The sequence below is a fragment of the Ranitomeya imitator genome, chromosome 5 (genome assembly GCF_032444005.1).
Source record: "Ranitomeya imitator isolate aRanImi1 chromosome 5, aRanImi1.pri, whole genome shotgun sequence".
In the NCBI taxonomy this organism is placed as follows: domain Eukaryota; kingdom Metazoa; phylum Chordata; class Amphibia; order Anura; family Dendrobatidae; genus Ranitomeya; species Ranitomeya imitator.
In genome coordinates this window covers 297651009-297675637 of record NC_091286.1, presented here as the reverse complement: position 1 = coordinate 297675637, position 24629 = coordinate 297651009, and the positions used below count along the sequence as shown (strand labels likewise).

The 24629-nt window shown below is 44.4% G+C and overlaps 2 protein-coding genes across 3 annotated transcripts in view; one reads left to right on the top strand and one right to left on the bottom strand.

The window, feature by feature from the left end:
• Window positions 1–6425, bottom strand: part of RTN4IP1 (reticulon 4 interacting protein 1) — a 70186-nt gene extending 63761 nt beyond the window's left edge. The window contains exons 1-4 of the mRNA XM_069726283.1: window positions 5866–6425; window positions 2434–2585; window positions 887–955; window positions 121–245 (exon numbers count right to left, since the gene is read on the bottom strand). Of these exons, the coding sequence (XP_069582384.1) occupies window positions 121–245; window positions 887–955; window positions 2434–2585; window positions 5866–6124 (605 nt within the window). The 5' untranslated portion in view covers window positions 6125–6425. The remainder of the gene's footprint in view (window positions 1–120; window positions 246–886; window positions 956–2433; window positions 2586–5865) is intronic.
• Window positions 6426–6497: 72 nt separating this feature from the next.
• QRSL1 (glutaminyl-tRNA amidotransferase subunit QRSL1) overlaps window positions 6498–24629 on the top strand; it is a 121988-nt gene continuing 103856 nt past the window's right edge. Inside the window, exons 1-2 of one of the 2 annotated variants that reach the window (XM_069726280.1) lie at window positions 6498–6597; window positions 15556–15715. In XM_069726280.1, coding sequence (XP_069582381.1) covers window positions 6574–6597; window positions 15556–15715 — 184 coding nt within the window. In that variant the 5' untranslated portion in view covers window positions 6498–6573. Of the gene's footprint in view, window positions 6598–15555; window positions 15716–20269; window positions 20360–24629 lie in introns of those variants that run through there. The other variant, XM_069726282.1, reaches the window with a different exon arrangement.

Genomic DNA, 24629 nt, shown 5'->3' with positions numbered 1-24629 from the left:
TGTTACTCTAAAATGTCTGGTTACATTTGTACATGCCCCCTAAATTGTAATGCACTGCAGAATATGATGGCGCTATAGTAATTATTATACGCACAGCATTAATAAAGGAGTGGCGCTTACCGCTTTCCCGGACACTTCTCCTTACTCAAACCACAGCTGTTAACAAGGGCTGCCCATGTAGTGAGTATCACATAGGGTAAAGACGCAGCTTCTGTATGACTAAGTGACTTTGGCTTTAAGGATACCTAGAACCAAATCACACATTATTTAAACCCATGTCCTAGAAAAAAACAAAACATAATTTTATCATAATAAGAGGATCCGGCCAAACAATCCAAGTTCTTCTTCCACGAAAACTAAGGGGTAAGGTTTCTCCTTGTGGAGAGTGACATACCAGCTCTGGCTTGTCAAGGTAAGGAGGCTATTCGCCGTGCAATGCTCCTCTGGGAAATATAATATGCAAATTGCCTCTTCAAAGAGAAAGAGGATTAGTACTCTACAGCGCCACCTGATGAAAGCAGCGATCCTACAAGTCATTATCAACCGTTTAACGAGTCTTGCCATATGATTAAGGATAAAAGCCAAATCAGAATCTCAATTCGCAGACAGTGTTTCGGTCTATTGCCCCTCACCAGTGTAAAGTATGAGAACTGATTTGGGTAGGTGAGAGGATCTGGACTGCATGTTTGTTAGGCAATTTATGCATATGTTGAGGCTGTTGAACAGCTCCGAGACATGCAGCCGTGGGGACTGAATACACTCGATTAGCACATGAGCATGCTCAGATAACACCTTATCCGAGAACGTTCCCTCATCGGTAACTGCTACATAAGTGACACAAAGAAGCAGTATGCAGAAAAGGCTAGTGGGAACTATGTATCTTTACCTCATTAGCACTGGCAACAACAAACTCTGCAAAGGTCCCTTGCTTCCATGGAGGGATCGCTGCCCACACCTGTCAAAGAAGACAAAAACTTACCAAAATGAGCATGAAAATTGCCATTGTTCTAAATATTTATTACATTTCCTAAGCTATTACACTTCTTGCATGGAGGCTCATTACTATTCAGCTACCCTGGGTTATTTTGAGCGTTTTCAAGGCTCTACAAGCAAATGTAATCTAAGGCCTCAATGGGAGTAGCCTGTGTTACGTCTGTAGTCTGCACTGAATGGGTTCATAATGTGGTGCCAAGTGTTCTTCTCTAGAGTTGGTCACAAATCTGTTCTCCTCCATGAATGTTATGGCGTAAAGTAACCTTCTCCCAAGCAGAGGACGGCCAACGGCATCTATCACACAATGAGAAGTGTTCAAAAGATCAAGACCACAACAGATGCAGTAGGAGAAGACATGAAACTCATTGACAAGTTGGCTACTTTTTGTCCATACTTATCCTATGTACACTTTAATAACCATTCCCTTAGCTCCAATTTACATAGGTGAACTTGGTAAATAGTCTTGATCGAAAACGTTCGTACAACTATTAAGCAGACTATTGTGTCTCCGTAGTAACCAACTTCAAACAATCCATGGGCAGTCTGATCCACCTGTCCGATACTTCTTACTGACCTACTATACGTGCATTAGTAAGAAGAGAACATCTGCAGGATCACACTACGCTAAGTTTGTTGACAGCCACCCCCTGAGGAAGCGTATAACGCGAAACGCACGTCGGGGCTCGTGGTGGATGCGCCCGGCAGAGATCCCACATGGGAAAGCACTATTTGTGGCACTTTAGACAGGCTTGGTTGCTTTCCTATTAGGGCTATGTGCATTGTGGGAGGGAACACGTGTTGGGGGAGATGTGATGCATTGCTAGCACACAAATGATGTATTTACATGGCATCTTCCGCCACCCCTTATATTCCTCATTGCGATATACTGGTACAGCCCTTGAGTACAGGTAATGTAGTCTATGCTACACAGATGTGCATTTATACATATTTTACTGCTGGACCCGGCCATTTGTCATCTACCAGCTCTCCTCATATATGTACTTCGTGTAAGTATATTTATTTTTTATGAGATTGTATAATAAAGATTGTAATTTTATCATTACATACCGTTTGGTTAATTGTAGTATGGGGCAACATCCTCAGACTTTTTGTAGGATAACTAGGTTTGTTTGTAGTCTGTAACCATGGAGACTCAGGTCAATTTTGAAGCGGCAGACACAAAATCTTAGGGGATTTTTTTTTTAATTTGGACTATTTGGAAAATTGCTTCATTGTATGTTTTCCATGCACTTGGACAAAGAAATGCAACAGATTATGATATCTTATGTATCATTAAAATGGGGAGATTAGAACACGTTGCCAGGTCTATTGACATGCGCTCTGAGCACAAAAAAGGGTCAGTTATGACCTTGTAATGTATCAGGGAATTCTGGCATCTCATTAATAACTTTCTGCATAAAATATTACCCATATACTTGCCTGATCTCCAGGTTTGAAGTACTTTACATCAAGTCCACATTCCATGATAGTTCCTGAGGCATCTCTGCCCAAAATCAAAGGAAATTCACTGCCAGACGTCTTTATATGAAGAGGATCCCGACTCATATTCAAACTTTTTGATCCATAACCATCTTGAAATAAATTGAGGGAAAATGATTGGCTGGCACTTGCAAATTTATACCAGGACCCTGCTATTTACTTAGTGGTTCTGATTGTTCTGAGCATAGTAATACAGTTTTTGTACAGTAAAATTCTAGTATTAACATGAACATACAAACACTTATCTATTGGCCAACTTAAAGGAATCTGTCAGTAGGATCAACCCTCCTAAGCCGTCTATATGGGCATATAGGTCATAGAGAGCTGAGTAAAGAGATGCCTTGATATCTGTAATCTGATGTCTTATTCCAGAGAAATCGGTTTTTCTTACATGTAAATGAGCTGGTATGAAAATCTGCCTCCAGAGCTTGTTCTAACTAAAAAGGATGTTACCAGTGTAAGACACATAACTAACCCAGGACAGCAGAACTGAACTTTGTCTCTTTACAAACACATTTGCTGCAGCTCTCAGAGCTCTGCTGTATTGCAGCCCTGTCTGTATCTGAGATAGAAGCACTGAGAGGAACCTGCAGACGTGTCCATTATAATCACACACAGCTCTGCAGTGGGATCAGGAGAGCAGAGAGTGGCCATTACATGTCTCACACTGCCTTTCATATAAAATAAGCTCTGGAGGCAGAGTCTCATACAGATCCGTGTCTGGCTGATAGTTCTGAACAGCTCATTTACATATAAGACAGATGTGGATTTTTCTAGAATAATAATCAGATGACAGGTGTCGTTTTATTCTGCTATATCCCACATGCCCGTAAAAATGACTTAGGTGGGCTGATCCTACTGACAGATTCCATTTAAAGAGTATTTCCAGTTTTACTATAGAGAATGTCCCAGTGATAGCATACAATAAAACATACTGAAATCACTTTATCAGAGATATCTCCTAACATAATGAGGACCTGTCACTAGATCAAGTGGCCAGTTTTTGCTTTTATTTTATTCCCGCAGCTTCTGAGTATTCTGGGGGGGGGGTTCTATATGTTTAAATCAGCCATATAGAGATATGGGCCATTATTTATTGCTATTTTTATGGTTTGTACAAGGGTGGCGGTGCTAACAGGGTAATAATACAGAGTAGCCTAAGGAAATTCCCAATGCTAAAGACCATAAAAATTAGCAATAAATAAAAAGGCCCACATCTCTGGAACTGTATGATCAGAAAAAAAAAACATGGAATACACTTTAAGAAACTGTGAGAATTAAATAAAAACCGGCCACAGGTCCTGTTTAATATCAGTAACATCTCCAGCACCAGTGGCATGTGCCTAGTCCTCTTGGCAGCAGTGATCACATCATATTGTACCCGCTTCCTCACCAGCTGCCAAAGCTCCAGGTGTCCTTAAGGTTTCCCCATATACAGGTCCTTCTCCAAAAATTAGCATATAGTGTTAAATTTCATTATTTACCATAATGTAATGATTACAATTAAACTTTCATATATTATAGATTCATTATCCACCAACTGAAATTTGTCAGGTCTTTTATTGTTTTAATACTGATGATTTTGGCATACAACTCCTGATAACCCAAAAAACCTGTCTCAATAAATTAGCATATCAAGAAAAGGTTCTCTAAACGACCTATTACCCTAATCTTCTGAATCAACTAATTAACTCTAAACACATGCAAAAGATACCTGAGGCTTTTATAAACTCCCTGCCTGGTTCATTACTCAAAACCCCCATCATGGGTAAGACTAGCGACCTGACAGATGTCAAGAAGGCCATCATTGACACCCTCAAGCAAGAGGGTAAGACCCAGAAAGAAATTTCTCAACAAATAGGCTGTTCCCAGAGTGCTGTATCAAGGCACCTCAATGGTAAGTCTGTTGGAAGGAAACAATGTGGCAGAAAACGCTGTACAACGAGGAGACCGGACCCTGAGGAAGATTGTGGAGAAGGACCGATTCCAGACCTTGGGGAACCTGAGGAAGCAGTGGACTGAGTCTGGTGTGGAAACATCCAGAGCCACCGTGCACAGGCGTGTGCAGGAAATGGGCTACAGGTGCCGCATTCCCCAGGTAAAGCCACTTTTGAACCATAAACAGCGGCAGAGGCGCCTGACCTGGGCTACAGAGAAGCAGCACTGGACTGTTGCTAAGTGGTCCCAAGTACTTTTTTCTGATGAAAGCAAATTTTGCATGTCATTCGGAAATCAAGGTGCCAGAGTCTGGAGGAAGACTGGGGAGAAGGAAATGCCAAAATGCCTGAAGTCCAGTGTCAAGTACCCACAGTCAGTGATGGTGTGGGGTGCCATGTCAGCTGCTGGTGTTGGTCCACTGTGTTTCATCAAGGGCAGGGTCAATGCAGCTAGCTATCAGGAGATTTTGGAGCACTTCATGCTTCCATCGGCTGAAATGCTTTATGGAGATGAAGATTTCATTTTTCAGCACGACCTGGCACCTGCTCACAGTGCCAAAACCACTGGTAAATGGTTTACTGACCATGGTATTACTGTGCTCAATTGGCCTGCCAACTCTCCTGACCTGAACCCCATAGAGAATCTGTGGGATATTGTGAAGAGAAAGTTGAGAGACGCAAGACCCAACACTCTGGATGAGCTTAAGGCCGCTATTGAAGCATCCTGGGCCTCCATAACATCTCAGCAGTGTCACAGGCTGATTGCCTCCATGCCACGCCGCATTGAAGCAGTCATTTCTGCCAAAGGATTCCCGACCAAGTATTGAGTGCATAACTGAACATTATTATTTGATGGGTTTTTTGTTTGTTATTAAAAAACACTTATTTGATTGGATGGGTGAAATATGCTAATTTATTGAGACAGGTTTTTTGGGTTATCAGGAGTTGTATGCCAAAATCATCAGTATTAAAACAATAAAAGACCTGACAAATTTCAGTTGGTGGATAATGAATCTATAATATATGAAAGTTTAATTGTAATCATTACATTATGGTAAATAATGAAACTTAACACTATATGCTAATTTTTTGAGAAGGACCTGTAAGTTTTGTAACTATCTGGTGCTGGATTAGGGTTAGTGCTACACGTCAACATTCGCTGTAACTCAGGTCGCACTGCTAAACATCACTGTATGCCCCCTTTGCAACACAGTGCAACTGCATGGGGTCACATTAGTACCCAAAAGTCTCAAAAATTATAAAAGGTTCCCACTTTTAGTGATTTGCTCACCGTAGGACCCTTTGGATTGCAATAAGACCCCATCCACATGCAGCAGGCAATCCCTGACCTGAGTCGCTGCCAAGGTTGCCGTGCAGCCCCACAGATTCTTAGTGTGTGGTCTTTAAAGACAAGCACATTCTCTTGGCCACTTACTTCTCATGTTCACATCAATGGGGTTGACGCTTGCAGCGTGGACTTTAATGATCACTTCATTCGGATAGTGGATGATGGGCAAAAGCACGTTTTCATTGAAGCGGAGAACATCATTGTCCCCATATTTGTCAATGACCCAGGCTGGCATAACCGTGTTCCTCCGACATGAGGAATGGACCCCCCTGTCTCTGCCAGCGCCCACTATTATACTGGGCCGTCTACACAGGTGGGCAACAGATCTCCTGCACACGATGTTCATCCTGATCAGCCTGGTGCTCCTCAGGAGAATTACAGTACATGAAGGACTAGGCAGCACTGTCACATACACGGTCCTACAGAAACACTGTCACGAGTCTTCAGCTCTGCGCTTCATGTCATTAATAAAAAAGCCAAAATACAGCGTGGATCTTTCAGTCAGCTGTGTAAATCGACACACATAAATCCCACGTGTGACACCCTGTCACCCTGCCGCTCTCAGTACTCCGGCTTCATTTCTTACTTCTCCACAAATTCATGTGTTGTCCCCTCTACGTCCTCTATGTACTTCCGCGTTCCAAGCCTCGTTATCGCCTCGTCCAATTACAGCGTCGAATACTAGACTGCCAACCAATCAGAAACGCTGTAGTTTCGGGTCTCTTATTTGCCAACCAACACATGTCGGCTTCCTGTACTATGCCAGGTCTGTGTGTGTGGCAGAGATTATAAGGCATGCTCGGCGCCAGTTTGCGGGAGGTGAGTACAGAGAGTAAAATATTGGACAGTTACTGCGGGGTTTCTTTCATTTTGGCTACAGCTGCCAAGGTTTTAAGTTTAGGCTGCTGTAATGTGGAGACAGATATAACACACAGCAGAAAATAATACTGCAATAAATCCTTACAGAAAATGGTCATCTAGTGTCCAAATATTACTATTCTCGATGACAATAGCTGTATGTACCCGAATACTACCACTGGTCACAGCAGTTATACAGGGCGCCCTGGTATCAATTCAAGAGGAAAGCTCTGTACTCTCTAAACTCCCTGAAGATTTACTAATCCTGGGCAATAAACTGCATAAATGTAAAGAGCATTGTGCAGACCACATGAGCCATTGAGCTCACTGAGTGGCTGCAGTGCTGTCAGCGTGAACCATTGAGTTCAATGATTGGCTGCAGTGCTGTCTGCGTGAGCCATTGAGCTCACTGAGTGGCTGCAGTGCTGTCTGCGTGAGCCATTGAGCTCACTGAGTGGCTGCAGTGCTGTCAGCGTGAACCATTGAGTTCAATGATTGGCTGCAGTGCTGTCTGCGTGAGCCATTGAGCTCACTGAGTGGCTGCAGTGCTGTCTGCGTGAGCCATTGAGCTCACTGAGTGGCTGCAGTGCTGTCAGCGTGAACCATTGAGTTCAATGATTGGCTGCAGTGCTGTCTGCGTGAGCCATTGAGCTCACTGAGTGGCTGCAGTGCTGTCTGCGTGAGCCATTGAGCTCACTGAGTGGCTGCAGTGCTGTCTGCGTGAGCCATTGAGCTCACGGTCTGGCTGCAGTGCTGTCGGCATGAGCCATTGAGTTCACTGAGTGGCTGCAGTGCTGTCTGCGTGAGCCATTGAGCTCACGGTCTGGCTGCAGTGCTGTCGGCATGAGCCATTGAGTTCACTGAGTGGCTGCAGTGCTGTCGGCGTGAGCCATTGAGTTCACTGAGTGGCTGCAGTGCTGTCGGCGTGAGCCATTGAGCTCACTGAGTGGCTGCAGTGCTGTCAGCGTGAACCATTGAGCTCACTGGCTGCAGTGCTGTCAGCGTGAGCCATTGAGCTCACTGAGTGGCTGCAGTGCTGTCGGCATGAGCCATTGAGCTCACGGTCTGGCTGCAGTGCTGTCGGCATGAGCCATTGAGTTCACTGAGTGGCTGCAGTGCTGTCGGCATGAGCCATGAACTCACTGAGTGGCTGCAGTGCTGTCAGCGTGAACCATTGAGCTCACTGGCTGCAGTGCTGTCGGCATGAGCCATTGAGCTCACGGTCTGGCTGCAGTGCTGTCGGCATGAGCCATTGAGCTCACGGTCTGGCTGCAGTGCTGTCGGCGTGAACCATTGAGCTCACGGTCTGGCTGCAGTGCTGTCGGCGTGAACCATTGAGCTCACGGTCTGGCTGCAGTGCTGTCGGCATGAGCCATTGAGTTCACCGAGTGGCTGCAGTGCTGTCGTTGTGAGCCATTGAGCTCACTGGCTGGCTGCAGTGCTGTCCGTGCTGCAGACAAACAGCAGAGTGGTGGAGTGTCAGCAGTGAACACTCAGGAAGGGTAAACAGAGGTTTTTTGTTAACTATATATCTACCAACACTTACAGCCCAATGTTTTTTGGTAGGGGACACCTCTTAAGGCCCATTAAGATAAGGTAATACTTGGTGAACAAGTGTTCATAAGACTTGATCGCTGGTTGCAATGATTTTCATGCATACATAAAAATCATCGTTATCGTTATTTCCTGTGAAAACAACGGACATGATATTGCATGCACACTGAATGATCGACTTGTGTAATCGAGCCATTAAATTGAACATTCTCAAAATGCAAGAAATCTGTCACAGTGGCTCATGGTGGATGATAAATCTAGTTTCTTCTGGAGACTGTCTAGTCTAAAGGTCCCTTTACACTGATCAACCAGCAGCATGACACGACCGCCGATCAATACAATATTAACGATTTTACGATCAGCAGTCGTTTGAATGCAGACCATAGTAAATGATCTATAGTAGATAGCTCTGTATGCTTAGGTTGCCAGAACAATGATCGTTTATGCCTTATAAAGATCATTTCACCTGATGAACGAGCGTTTTGCTCATTCGCCGGGTGATCAGTGGCCTATTTACACAATGGGTAACCTTGAAACGAGTGGGTTTTTTTAACACTTGTTCACAATTATATTGCAGTGTTAATACCCCTTAAGTTTATGTGCCCTACTGCCATCTATTTATTGGCTCTCCTTTAAATATTTTGTAAGCCTAAGTGGAGCACACCCGTAGGCCTGGTCCAGACTACCGTATCTAAAAGCAGATTACTCAATTCCACAAATTGATGCTGTTATTGTCTTAAGCCGGTCAATATGCTTATAGCAAGAGGATGTCTGCATTTACGGTATATGCACTAGTCTGGCCTATAAAACAAGCCAGTCTTACACATGCTGCAATTTTTTGATTTGCATGGATTATTGGTCCATGTGAAAAATCGCTAGTCTGTACAGGCACACCAGCTATTGGATCGTTCAGTATTAGGACAGCACACTTATGAAAATACAGCTGTGTGAACCCAGTCTAAAACCTGGGGCAGTTTTTACTATGATTTTCTCACCTGTCAGACTGTCATAGCTCCTCCATATTCAGTGCTGCATTTTGCCAGTTTCCTGCCATCAACATCCAGCTGGGGTGTCACATGAATGCTGCAGCCAATCAACATCCATTGATTTCACATTCCAACTAATCCAAACCAGAAGAAACACTGACGTATCCTATGGATGTTGATGCAAGAAAACCTTCAAGGGGTTGTCCTGGGCGTTAACATTTATATAAAGATATGTTAGGACGGGTCATCTGAATCTGTCTGATCGGTGGAGGTGTGACACCCGGCTCTCCCGCCTATTAATTGTTCCTGATGTTGGCTGCAGCTGGAACTTCTCAGCTTCTGAGCTGCTCAGCTCCATTGACGGAATAATGGCCGCGGCCTGGTACTGCACATCCAACCCCTATCGATTTGAATCACTAGTGTGTCGACGGAGCTATGCAGCTCCATAGCTGAGCAGTTCCAGAAGACACGGGAAAAACTGGGGATACCGGGTGTCACACCCCCACCAATCAGGCATTTATGACCTATCCGAAACAATCCCTCTCCGGAGACACAGCACTGAGAATGCCTGTTTGGAAGGTGAGCATTGCTTTTATATAAGGCTACTTTTACACATCAGGTTTTCAGTGTCAGGCTAAATCCGGCTAATTTTCAAAAAACCGGATCAGGCGAATGTTGCCACCGGATCAGGTTTTTTTTTCCATAGACTTGTATTAGTGCCGGATTGCATCGGATGACATTGCGTTTCGTCTGGTTTTCGCTGGATCTGGCATATCTGCCGCTTCCGGTTTCTTGAAAAAACGTCCATAGCAACGTTTTTTGTCTCCGGCGAAAAAGCCTGAAGCGCCGGATCCGGCACTTCCGGCTGTTTGCTAGAATGGAAGCCTATGGGAGCCGGATGGTGCCGGATCCGGAAAAAGGCGGATCCGGCAACCTGATCTGTTTTTTTAAACTGAGCATGCTCCAAATTTTTTTTAATCTAATAATCTAGATAGGCTAGCCGGATCCGTAAAAAAAACGGATCCGTTGCATCAGTTTTTCACAATCTGCGCCGGATCCAGTTTTTCCAACATTCGCCTGATTTAGCCTGACACTGAAAACCTGATGCGTGAAAGTAGCCTAAGATGGCATGTAAAAGTTTGGGTACCCCTGGTCAAAATTACTGTTATTGTGAACAGTTAAACATGTTGAAGATGAAATGATCTCTAAAAGGCATAAAGTTAAAGATGACACAATTCCTTTGTATTGGAGTAAAAAAAAAGAAAATATTGTAATTTTTAACATTTTAAAAATTACAAAAAGGAAAATGGTCCAGTGCAAAATTTTGGGCACCCTTGGAGATTTGTGTGCTCATATAACGTTTACCAAGGTTTCAGACCTTAGTCTGTTAGGGTTATGGCCTGTTTACTATCATCGTTATGAAAGGCTATAAGAAGATAGGAAAGCGTTCTCAAGTTGCCCATTCCTCCGTTAGAAATGTAATTGAGAAATACCAGCTAACAGGAACAGTGGAAGACAACATAAGGTCTGGAAGACCAAGCAAAATTTCAATGAGAGCTGCTCGTAGGATTCTTAGAGAGGCGAATCAAAAACCCCGTTTGACTGCAAAAGACCTGCAGAAAGATTTAACAGACCATGGAGTTGTGGTACATTGTGCAGATGTCTCTGAACAGTAGAACAAATATGGCCTTCATGGAAGTCTTCAGACGAAAACCTCTCCTGCATCCTCACCATAAAATTCAGCGTCAGAAGTATGCAAAACAACATCTAAGCAACCCGGATGCATTTTGGATACAAGTTCTGTGGACCGATGAGATTAAAATAGAACTCTGGCCAAAATGAGCAATGTGTGGAGAAAAAAGGTCACATAATTTCAGGGAAAGAACATCTTGCCAACCATTAAGCATGGGGGTGAATCAATCATGCTTTGGGGTTGTGTTGCAGCCAATAGCACAGGGAACATTTCATAAGTAGAGGGAAAAATGGATTCAATGAGATTTCAGCATCTGTTAAAAAAACAAACAAACAAAAAACCTGAAATTGAAAGTGAATGGCTTCTACAAATGGATGATGATCCTAAACACATGTACACAACTAGCCAATAATCCTTTTTGATATAATAGATAAAACTACATCTTCAATTAATATACTCAAAACCATGAAACACAACCACAGACATAACACAACAGACAACCGTGCTCTCTAGGTATAACCCTATCAAGAAACCCTTAATAATCACTACCTAGCAGCGGAGGTTGGCACCCTACACACAATCGAGATTGGCGCCCCCGCTCGACGTCGGCTGACCCTAAATCTCCTGTTTCTGCCCAGAAACAGGAGATTTGGGGTCAGCCGACGTCGAGCTGGGGCGCCAATCTCGATATCTCGATTGTGTGTAGGGTGCCAGCCTCCGCTGCTAGGTAGTGATTATTAAGGGTTTCTTGATAGGGTTATACCTAGAGAGCACGGTTGTCTGTTGTGTTATGTCTGTGGTTGTGTTTCATGGTTTTGAGTATATTAATTAAAGATGTAGTTTTATCTATTATATCAAAAAGGATTATTGGCTAGTTGTGTACATTTTTTGAGTTCCTTTGGCCTTTAGACAGTATTAAGTTTTGGTTTTTGATCCTAAACACACATCAAAATCCACAACAGACTTCCTCATAAAGCGCAAGCTGGAGGTATTACAATGGCCCTCACAATCCCCTGATCTGAACATCATTGGATATCTGTGACTAGACCTCATAATATCAGAGCATGCAAGACGACTGAGGAATCTCACAAAACTGGAAGAATTTTCCAAGAAAGAATGGATGAAAATTTCTCAAACAAGAATTGAAAAACTCTTGTCTGGCTACAAAAAAGCTTTTACAAGCTGCGATACTTTCAAAAGGGGGTGCTACTAGTACTAGCTTTGCAGGGTGCCTAAACTTTTGCATCGGCCCCTGCAAAACAAATGTGTCATCTTCAGCGTTTGGACATTTAGAGATTATTACATCTTCAATTTGCTTAACTGTTGAAAATGACAGTAACTTTGACAAGGGGTGCCCAAACTTTTACATGCCCCTGTATGTGATACATACAGTTGTGCTCAAAAGTTTATATAGCCCGGCAGAATTTTTGCTTTCTTGGCCTTTGTTCAGAGAATATGAATGATAACACCAAAACTTTTTCTCCGCTCATGGTTAGTGGTTGGATGAAGCCATTTATTGTCAAACTACTTTTTCTCTTTTTAAATCATAATGACAACCAAAAACATCCAAATGACCCTGATCAAAAGTTTACATAACATGGTGATTATGGCCTGATAACGTGCACAGAAGTTGACACAAATGGGTTTGAATGGTTACTAAAGGTAACATCCTCACTTGTGACCTGTTTGCTTGTAATCAGTGTGTGCATAAAAGCTGAGTGAGTTTCTGGGATCCAGACAGACTCTTGCATCTTTCATCCAGCCACTGACGTTTCTGGAGTGTGAGTCATGGGGAAAGCCAAAGAATTGTCAGCGGATCTACGGGAAAAGGTAGTTGAACTGTATAAAACAGGAAAGGGATACAAAAAGATATCCAAGGAATTGATAATGTCAGTAGTGTTCAAACTGTCATTAACAAATGGAAAACCAAGGGCTCTGTAAAAACAAAATCAACACAAATTTGGTAGACCAACTAAAATTTTGTCCACAACTGGCAGGAAAATTGTTTGGGATGCAAAGCAAAACCCACAAATAACATCAGCTGAAATACTGGACTCTCTGAAAATTAGCAGTGTGGCTGTTTCAAGATGCATAATAAGGAGGCACTTGAAGAAAAATGGGCTGCAAGGTCGAGTCGCCAGTACTCCATTGCCATTACTGTGCAAATACCACAAAGTATCTCGCCTACAGCAAGAGATAAGCCTCAAAAGTTCTGGAAAAAGATAATTTGGAATGATGAGACCAAAATTGAACTTTTTGGCCACAACCATAAACGTTACATTTGGTGAGAGGTCAACAAGGCCTATGATGAAAGGAACACCATTCCTCCTGTAAAGCACGTAGGTGGATCGCTGATGTTTTGGGGATGTGTGAACTTCAACGGCACAAGAAACTTGGTCAAAGTTGAAGCACGTTATCAGCAAATACTGGAGGCAAATTTGCAATCAGCCCGGAAGCTGCACATGGGACGTACTTGGATGTTCCAACATGACAATGATTCAAAACACAATACCAAGTTGACCTGTCATTGGCTACAGCTGAACAAAGAGAAGGTTCTGGAGTGGCCATCTTAAGGCCCCTTCACATTTAGCGACGCTGCAGCGATACCGACAACGATCCGGATCGCTGCAGCGTCGCTGTTTGGTCGCTGGAGAGCTGTCACACAGACCGCTCTCCAGCGACCAACGATGCCGGTAACCAGGGTAAACATCGGGTAACTAAGCGCAGGGCCGCGCTTAGTAACCCGATGTTTACCCTGGTTACTATGCTAAAAGTAAAAAAAAAAAAACAGTACATACTTACCTACAGCCGTCTGTCCTCCAGCACTGCGCTCTGCTTCTCTGCTCTCCTCCTGTACTGTCTGGGAGCCGGAAAGCAGAGCGGTGACGTCACCGCTCTGCTTTCCGGCTCACGGCCAGTACAGGAGGAGAGCAGAGCACAGCGCTGGAGGACAGACGGCTGTAGGTAAGTATGTACTGTTTGTTTTTTTTTACTTTTAGCATAGTAACCAGGGTAAACATCGGGTTACTAAGCGCGGCCCTGCGCTTAGTTACCCGATGTTTACCCTGGTTACAAGTGAAGACATCGCTGGATCGGTGTCACACACGCCGATCCAGCGATGTCTCCAGGGAGTCCAGCGACGAAATAAAGTTCTGGACTTTATTCAGCGACCAACAATCTCCCAGCAGGGGCCTGATCGTTGGTCGCTGTCACACATAACGATTTCATTAACGATATCGTTGCTACGTCACAAATAGCAACGATATCGTTAACAATATCGTTATGTGTGAAGGTACCTTTAGTCTCCGGACCTCAATATCATTGAGCAACTCTGGGGAGATCTCAAGCGTGCAGTTCATGCTAGACAGCCCAGTAATTTACCGGAACTGGAGGCTTTTTGCCAAGAAGAGTGGGCAGATTTACCATGTGAGAAAATAAAGAACCTCATCCAGTACTACCACAAAAGACTTCAAGCTGTGATTGATGTTAGAGGGGGAAATACACGGTATTAAGAAATGGCGTATGTAAACTTTTGATCATGGTCATTTGGATGTTTTGGATTGTCATTATGATTTAAAAAGAGAAAACGCAGTAGTTTGACAATAAATGGCTTCACCCAACCACTAACCATGAGTGGAGAAAAAGTTTTGGTGTTATCATTCATATTCTCTGAAAAATGGCCAAGCAAGCAAAAATTCTGCTGGGGTATGTAAACTTTTGAGCACAACTGTATACGCATACCATTTATAGAGGGTTTTTTTCCCTCTCCCAAGTCTTTTATTAAAGGGAACCTGTCACTCCGAAAATCGCGGGTGAGGTAAGCCCACCGGCATCAGGGGCTTATCTACAGCATTCTGTAATGCTGTAGATAAGCCCCCGATGTTACCTGAAAGAGGAGAAAAAGAGGTTAGATTATACTCACCCAGGGGCGGGCCCGCTGCTGGTCCGGTCAGATGGGTGTCTCTGGTCCGCTCCGGCACCTCCCATCTTCATTCCAAGACGTCCTCTTCTGATCTTCAGCCACGGCTCCGACGCAGGCGTACTTTGTCTGCCCTGTTGAGGGCAGAGCAAAGTACTGCAGTGCGCAGGCACCGGAAAGGTCAGAAAGGCCTTTAAGGGTTGTACAATTAAATCAATGTAAGGGTACCGTCACACAGTGGCATTTTGATCGCTACGACGGCACGATTTGTGACGTTCCAGCGATATATCCGTGACGTTCCAGCGATCTCGCTGTGTCTGACACGCTCCTGCGATCAGGGACCCCGCTGAGAATCGTACGTCGTAGCAGATCGTTTGAAACTTTCTTTCGTCGTCTAGTGTCCCGCTGTGGCGGCATGATCGCATGGTGTAACAAAGGTGTGCACGATATTGTATACGATGTGCGCATAGTAACCAACGGCTTCTACATCGCACATACGTCATGAAATTATCGCTCCAGCGTCGTACATTGCAAAGTGTGACAGCAGTCTACGAAGCTGGAGCGATATTGTTACGATGCTGGAGCGTCACGGATCGTGCCGTCGTAGCGATCAAAATGCCACTGTGTGACGGTACCTTAAGTTTGTGCAGGTTTTGTATGTTTCTACTCACTGACCACATGGAGACTTGCATATTAGAAACTTTTCTGTTCCTGCTTTATGTACATAAAACTAAATAATCTCTGATGTTTTACCTTGTATTACACAGGCAGCTGCCGCCTTTAGACTTGGACAGCTGAATCCTACAGAGTTATGCCAGAAGTGTCTATCATTTATTAAGGAAACAACATTTCTCAATTCTTACATTACTGTAACTGAAGAGGTTGCCCTAAAACAGGCAGCAGAAGCAGACAGGCGTTTTAAACAAGGTAGGGTTTAATAGCGAAAACGAATTAATCATTCTAAAATGTAAAGAAAATAAAAGCTATAGAAAATGTGTGAACTACTCAATCATTTGTCCAATTATAGAAGAGACAGCACTTAACGTTCCAGATGCAGTTGTTTATTCAGTGGCGTGAACACCTCGGCGGGCGAGGTGGGTGTTGGACTACTGGTCTTGTCCTATAGTCAGGATTTACATAGAACACGGGAGAGTTTCAAAACGTTTTTAGGGAGTATACATTGGGAGTCGGGGTTATATTCCCCTTTATGGAATGCAGCACAGGCGCTGATTGAGGTGCTAGTCTTCATTTAGACATAAAAAAGGTGACAGGTTTCCTTTTGCCTCAGAGCCTGTTTTCAACTTCCTGACTCTGCCAATTTTTTTCAAATTTGACCCGTGTCACTTTATGTGGTAATAACTCTGGAACGCTTCAACGGATCCCACTGATTCTAAGGCTATGTGCACACGATGCGGATTTGCTGCGGATCCGCAGCGGATTTTACAGCGCAGAAACGCTGCAGATCCGCACTGTGATGTACAGTACAATGTTAGTCTATTTAAAAGAAAAAAAGCTGTGCAGACGGTGCAGAAAAATCAGTGCGGAATTGCTGCGGATTTCAATGAAGTGCATGTCACTTCTTTTGTGCAGATCTGCAGCAGATCTGCACCCCTCCATGTTAAAATTCCACAGTGGCCCAAAACCGCTGAAAATCCGCACAAAATCTGCATCAATTCCGCATAAAAACCGACAAAATCCGCGTAAAAACCGTTGCAAATCCACGGCTGCAGATTCTGCCAGGAGATGCGGATTTTGTGCAGAAAATTCTGCACCTCTTTTCCTACGTGTGCAGATACCAGACTGTTTTTTTGTGACATATTGTACTTCACAATATTGTTTAATGTGACTTGTGTTTATTTGTCAACATAAATTTGGTGAAAAATGTGAAAATTTCACCATTTTCAAACTTAACTCTGATTCAAGGGCATAAAAATTGTCACACAAAATAGTTAATAAATACCATTTACCACATGTCTACTTTACATCTCTATCATTTTTTTGAAGCATAATTTTATTTTTTTGTTAGGAAGTTAGAAGGGTTAAAAGTTGATCAGCAATTTATTATTTTTCGAGCAAAATTTACCAAACTTTTTTTTTTTTTTTTCAGGCACCACATCACATTTGAAGTGATTTGAGGGGCCTTTATGAAAGAAAATGCCCCAGAGTTCCACCATTCTAAAACCTGCACCCCTGAAAGTGCTCAAACCACTCTCAAGATTTTTATTTTTTTTTATCCTTTAGGTGTTTTACAGGAATTAAAGCATTGTAGAAAGAAAAAATGAACATTTTCCTTTATTTCACAAAAATGTTACTTTAGGCCCCTTTTTTATTTTCACAAGGGTAGCAGAAGAAAGTGGACCCCCAAATTTGTTGTGCAATTTCTCCTGAGTTCGCCGATACCTAAGGCTAGGTTCACATTGCGTTAGGGCAATCCGTTTAGCACATAGCGCTAGCGGATTGCGCTAACGCAATGTCTTTAGAGGGGTCGCGTTTGTCGTTCCCGCTAGCGCAGATCCCCGATCTGTGCTAGCGAGGAACGGACCTCGGACGCACCTCGGACGCTGCTTGCAGCGTCCGAGGTCCATCACAAAATAACGGCACATCGCTAGCGCATGCCGAAAATGGCATGCGCTAGTGATGCGCTACAGAGAAAAATCACATTTGCTGTCAATGGGTGCGCTAACGGACCCGTTGCATGGCGTTAATTGCGACAATTTCGCCGTGCAACGCAGTCCGTTAGCGTTAACCCATTAACGCAATGTGAACCTAGCCTAACGCAATGTGAACCTAGCCTAATATGTGGGTGAAAACTACTGTTTGGGTGCACGACAGAGCTCGGAAGGGAAGCAGTACCGTTTGACTTTTAGAACGCAAAATTGGTTTGAATCGAGAGTGGATGCCATGTCGCTTTTTGGGGAGGCCCTGATGTGCCTAAACAAGGGAAACCCCCCACAAGTGACACCAGTTTGGAAAATACACCCCTCAAGAAATTTATCTAGAGGCACAGTTGTTGTAATGATAATAATGCTTTTGGTTTTACTGGTGTATGAAGTTATAACGTGATAGTATATGTAAGTTGTGCGAACTACATCCGATTATAAAAGTGTGTTATGTCAATAGGTTAAAACTAAATTGTATTAATTTATGGATGTGTGGTACTCTTTGAAGCAATCCTTAACCCCTTCATCCCCGAGCCTGTTTTCACCTTCATGACCGGGCCAAATTTTTTCAACTCTGACCCGTGTCAGTTTATGTGGATATAACTCTGGAACGCTTCAATGGATCCCACTAATTCTAAGATTGTTTTTTGCGACATATTATCCTTCATGATAGTGGTAAAATTTGTTCGATATGACTTGCAATTATTTGTGGAAAAAAGTGTAAATTTGGGTAAAATTTAGCAATTTTCAAACTTTTAATTTGTATTTCCTTAAATTAGAGCATTATAGCACAGAAAATAGTTAATAAATAACATTTCCCACATGTCAACTTTATATCAGCACAATTTTTGAAATATATTTTTAACCCTTTTTTAAGGGTTAAAAGTTGACCAGCAATTTCTAATTTTTCCAACAAAATGTACAAAACCGTTTTTTTAGGGATCACAACACATTTCAAGTGACTTTGAGGGGCCTATATGACAGAAAATACCCAAAAGTGACACTATTCTAAAAACTGCACCCCTCAAGGTGCTCAAAACCACATTCAAGTAGTTTAATAACCCTACAGGTCCTTCACAGGAATTTTTGAAATGTTGAAGAAAAAATGAACATTTTTACTTTTTGTAACAAAAATTTTACTTTAGACCCAAAATGTTTAATTTTTGCAAGTTTACACGGAGAAATTGACCCCAATATTTGTTGTACACTTTCTCCTGAGCTTATCGATACCTCATGTGGGGGAAAACCACTGTTTGGAGACATGGAAGGGAAGGAGCGCCATTTGACTTTTGAATGTGAAATTTGCTGGCTTAATTAGCGGATGCCATGTCTCCTTTGGAGAGGTCTTGATATGCCTAAACAGTGGAAACAGCCCACAATTGACACCATTTTGGAAACTAGACCCCTCAGGGAACTTATCTAGATGTGTGCGAAGCATCTTGAATCCCCAGGTGCTTCACAGAAGTTTATAACGTTGAGCCGTGAAAACAAAAGAAACGCATTTTCCCCACAAAAATGTATTTTACCCCCAAAGTTTGCATTTTCACAAGGGAAACTGGAGTAGTTGCACCATACAATTTGTTTTGCAATGTCTCCTGAGTATGCCAATACCCAAAATGTGGGGGAAAACTACTGTGTGGGCGCACAGCAGGGCTTGGAAGAGAAGAAACACCATTTGACTTTTTGAATGCAAAATGTGCTGGAGTAATTAGTGGATTATGTGGGGGTAAATTACAGTTTAGGCTCAGAATGGAAGGAGTGACGTTTTGGAATGCAGACTTTAATGGAATGGTCTGGCGCTGTCATGTCTCTTTTTGAGAGCCCCTAATGTGCCTAAGCAGTGGAAAACGCCTACAAGGGACACGACCATTACTGCTTAGCCATACGGTGAGACTCGGGAGGGACTATTGGCAAATGACATTCCATCCCTCCCTAGTCTCGTAGTACTGTTATACAGGAGGCATCCTGGAGCGCACATTTTCCTAGAATACTTTTTGGACTCCATATACAGAGCCCCTAAGTCCTAGAAAAGCAGAATCCCCCCGCAAGTGACCCCATTTTGGAAATGATACGCCTTGGGGAATTTATCTACATGTTTAGTGACGATTTTGACTCCATGGGAGTTTTCCAGAAATAAACACCAGTGGATGTTCCTGAGTAAAAATTACAAACTGCTGTTGTAGTGCCCAGCTCATGTACCTGTAAATTAGGTGGGCTCTCATAGCTACATAAATTCCAAACTTGTGGGTGCAAAATATGGATTAGGCACACTCTGGGGCTCAGACTGGAGGGGGTCATTTAGATTTGGAAGTGAAGGTTTTGCTGAATTTCTTTTGGGGACGAGCAGCCGTTTCACGTTTCCATAGCCTTTGTGCTACTAGTAACAACAAAACCCCCTATATTTCCATTAGCAGATGAAAGACCTGAATGGGGACTTACTTTTTGTGGATTGAGTTGAAGCTTTTATTGTGAACATTTTCCATAACAATTTGGATCACATTCGGCGCTCTACGCTGAGCTCTTAAATGAGGGTTTTACCTTTCAATCTTCGAGTGACGTAATTCAGATTAAAAACCCGAGGGAGACTCTCACTATTACTCTGGACTCCATTTGGCCTCCTCTGTTCTGCGTTGTCCTTTTTTTTTTTCCACAGGTGCAGAAAGCTGTGGCCAGCAGCATTTTTATGCACGCTTGAAAAGACGGACACCGCCGGATCACAGGTCAGACGGTGTCCACAGTGCCTCCATCTTCCTCATTATAGGGAATCTTCTGCCGGAGGTTCCATCTGCATCCCGTATTTCAGAGATGTACATGGAAAACCCGGTGTAAGAGCTCAGCACAGAGGACAGGATAAATGTGAGATGAGCCTTACTGCGATCCTTGGGAGGCAGAATGAAAAAATCAACAGCAGGTGAAGAATAGGTTTTATTTCTTTTTCATACTGTTCCTTGTGCGGTATAAGTGTTTAGATGACTTTATTCTTTGGGTCGGTGCAATAACAGGGATACCAGATTAATATCGGGTTTTTATGTTTGGTTGCTGTTACACACTAAAAGATGCGTTTTTGTTTTTAAAAATTATTTTTTTGTGTATTTCGAGAGCTATAATTTTACCACATTTCTTCTGACAGTCATGTGAGAGCTTGTTTTTTGCAGGACTTTTTTTTTTTCGTAAAATAAGTTTATTGAATTGCATGTAAATAACATAGTTGTAATCAGATGTTTAAATACAATTAAAGGCACATGCAGGGTTGTGAAAGTGATACAAAAATGGACAACTGAATACTAATAGTTTCAACACTTAAACAATGATCAACAAATCAATAAAGTTGTAACTTTGTGAACAAATTACCTCTGACTCAATCGGAGGTCTAATAGTTTGAAAAGATTGCTTATAATGTATGCATCAGAAGCTCCCGCTATTCAGCCAAGGACCAGCTCCGGGAGGGGCCAAGCCGCCGGATGAAAGCAAGAGTGCCTAGGCTCGTCCGAGCATTCAATGTCAGCTACCGAATCTATAAGAGGCCAGGCCAAGCGAAAAGAAAGTAGGAAAAAGAAGTGGAGAGAGAAGAAGAGAAGGGAGAGAAGGAGAGAGAGAAAGAAAGGAGGGGGAGAGGTGAGGAGGAGGGGGTGTGGGATAAAAATTGAGACTATTATTCTTTTATGCTAAGGTCTGGCTGTTAATGCAATGATTACTGTCTAGAGGAGTTATGATTATGGGCCGCAAGGGGGCCAGTAGGATCAATCAATGTAGCCAAGTGTTTAGTTCCTCAGATTCTCTAAAAGCAATCCAGGGAGACCAAGTGTTCAACACTTTATCTACAGTTCTAGTATCCTGGCCAACCAATTGCTCCATCCTGTAAATGTGATTTAGTTCGACCACAAAGTCAGCACGTGAGGGGGATATTGACTGCTTCCAGAAGCTAGGGATCACGTTACGTGCGGCTGTTAGAAAATGTCGTAATAGACCTTTCTTGAATTTGGCGATGGAGAGGTCACATACAGACAACAGGGCCAATTCCATGGTGGGCTGGACTCTATGGAGAGATAATTTGTTATAAAGTGCAAAGATGTCCACCCAGAAGTCGTGAATAGGCGGGCAGGACCACCAGATGTGGGGGTAGCTACCTCTGTCGTTCCAGCACCTCCAGCAAGCGTCGGGGGTGGTGGGGAACATAAGGTGAATACTAGACGGACATCTGTATCATCTGGCCAGGAGTTTATAGCTTCTTTCTTGGTAATCTGAGCAAAGTGAAGATCTGAAGGTAAATAGCAGACTCTTGAGGCGTTCCTCCGGAGTCAGTTGTGTACTTAATTCATTGTCCCATTTTAAGAAGAATGTGGGAGGGCCGAGTGAGGTTGGCTGATAGCCCTGGAACATTTTATGTAGCAATGATATTGTGTGGGACAAGGGGCCCCCACCCAGGCACACGGACTCAAAAGAAGTTAGCTGTCTAAAGATGTCAGCCCGCCTAGATAACACTGTGAGATAGCTTTTGATTTGTTCATAGAAGAACCACGAGCCCGACGGTGGCTCTCCATCAGCAAAGATAGCCCCTAAGGTCTTAATTGAGGTTTGATGGGGGTGAGGGGGGGAGAAGATTAATAGATAAACCAACATTTCACTAACGCTATCCCAGAGTCTAATAGTTAGGGCTATGAGCTATTAAGAAGTTATGCACGACAAGGCACGCACAGTTCAAAACCAAATCGGTGCATGAATCAGTGGAACTTATAACAAACTATAAAAGTATAAAAGAGAACATCACAGGAGAAGACAGCATTTGGCGGAGGCTCCTCTCAAGATGGGTCCGAGGGGGAACCAGTCTTCTTGCACTGCTTAGAATGCTGTGCTTTCAGCCATCTTGGAAGAATGTCTGGAGGTTGGGGCGAGCGCAGCCAGTCCGGGAGGTCAGTCATTGGCAGTTCAAAGGTTCCTAGCAGGTTGGCCAGGTCGCCCAGATTGCAGAAGATGGCCGTCTTCCCGCCTTTAAAGGCAATCAGCTGGAATGGAAATCCCCATGTATAAGTAATGTCTCTGTCCTTGAGGAGAGACAATAAGGGGCGTAATGCTCTCCTGAGCTGTAACGTGCGCCTAGATAGATCGGACAATAGTAGAATTTGAGTTCCACAGTAGTCGATGGTGCCCCTCCGCCTGGCAGCTAGCATGATGGTCTCCTTGGTTCTATAGTAATGAACTCTACAGATGACGTCCCTTGGTCTCAATTCTGATGTCGGTTTGGGGCCCAGGGACCTGTGTATACGGTCGAACTCGATTGAGCCGCCTTCCTCGCCGTCGAGGAGGTCAAGGAATATTTTCTGTACAGTAGAGTCCAAGTCAGGGGGATTTACGAATTCAGGGAGGCCGCGAATTCTAATATTGTTACATCTGTTGCGGTTTTCTAAGTCCTCCATTCCTGTCGCAAACTCCTCCAGTCTTTGAGCGTGGCTAGTTATAACCTCCCTGTGGGTTTGTAGTTCTTGTAGAATAATGTCCTGAGACTTTTCTACCTCTTCCACTCGAGTTGTGAATTCTGATTTGAGAGCGTGTAGCTCTTTTTTGTAGGAGTTTTCAATACGGCAGGCGAAAGCCTCCAAGTCTGATTTAGTAGGGAGAGATCTGATGAATTTGCTAAGCTCGGTAACAGACACATCATCTGGGAGTTCGTTGTTGTCTTCCCCTTCATTGGTCGTTCTGTCGGGGGAGCCCTGGTGGGCTGGTGGGTCATGTGTGCTAGAGCTATCACCTGAGGTCTTGGTGGAGGATTTGGATCTTGTGTTCCTGTGTTGGCCATTTGTATTAAGAAAATGATCCATGTTGCCAGGGAGAGGGTCAGAATCTGGAGGCGGTCCAGAACGCTTTTTGGTCTTGCCCATACACACCTGCGAGACTTTAATTGCTAATAGGTGGTTGCGGGGGGGATTTGGAGGGCATGTGTGTCTACATTAGACAGGCAGACCCCTCAGCAGCAGGTTCCTTTTCCCTATAGGAATCCTGGGTTCAATGGGGGTTAGGCCTGAGGTGTTATGGCCTTTGAACGGGTCAATAAAGACAGTCTTAATTGTGGTTAGGAGGCTATTCCCTTATGGAGGCCCTGTGTTTGGTGCCAATAGTGTGGGGGGGAAGCCACCCAAGTCCTGAGCTTACCCCACACCGTGCCCTCTACTCCAGTTCAGTGAAATAATGGGATCGTGAGGGGACGGTAGAGACAGGCAGCAGGGGCGACCAGAGAACAGACTGCGCCCAGAACTGATGGCTGATAGCGAGACAGCAGGATGGTCACCACCGTGGTCAGCGTCCACCCCCCGTGCCTCCGGCACTCCTACACACACTTAGGCCTACTGTGCTGTGCCACGGTCTCCCTCCCTGCCTCACGTCCCGATACCTGTAGCGTGAGCCCGACCTCCTCTGTGCACCGTCCACCTCCAGAGATCCGCAACGAGACGGCAGCAGGGTCCCCTCACCTAGACACCGTAGGCGCTGATCAGCGCTCCTCTGCCCTGGGGTCCTTCCAGCTGGTGGGGCCGTGCGCAGGATGAACACCGGCTCCGCAGCGTTCAGATGTGCGGTCACTTCTACAGCTGTCGCCGGCTGCAGCGGAGGTACGGGGAGGGCACCGAGGCGGTCACTGCCGATCCCTAGTCCTCACTATGGCGGCGCGCTGAAGCAGGGTCCTCCGCTGTGAGTCAGGCAGCTCCGACGCTGCGGCCAGACTCCTGCAACCCAGACAGGGGAAGGATCGCTGGGCGGGCGTCCCGCTCCCCAGCGCTGTCCTCTGGTGCGGTCGCATCCCCTACCGCTCGGTGACCCGGGGAGACCTCTGACTCTCGATGGTCCCCTCAGGGCTGAACCGCGAAGGCCAGCAGTCTCCTCTTCTAGTGAGCGGGTCCACGCGCCTGCGTGCCTCTCGGCGGTCCTCTCTCCTCGCTACACACGGAGTAATCCCGGGTCTGCGCAGAGCTCCGATGTTGCCGGTAAGTCCGGTCCTCTTATGGGCACCTTTTGTGGCTCCTCTTCCGGTTCCGGCGCTGAGAAAGCTGGCTGCCCCGGCTAGGTATATCCAAGGGGTCACGCAGCAAGATGGCGCCGGCCAGCTAATGGCGCCAAAACCTCCCGAGTTCTCTCTGCTCTTGTATGGCAGCCCGGTTCCTCCTTTCGCCCCACAGTTGTCTCGGTATGGC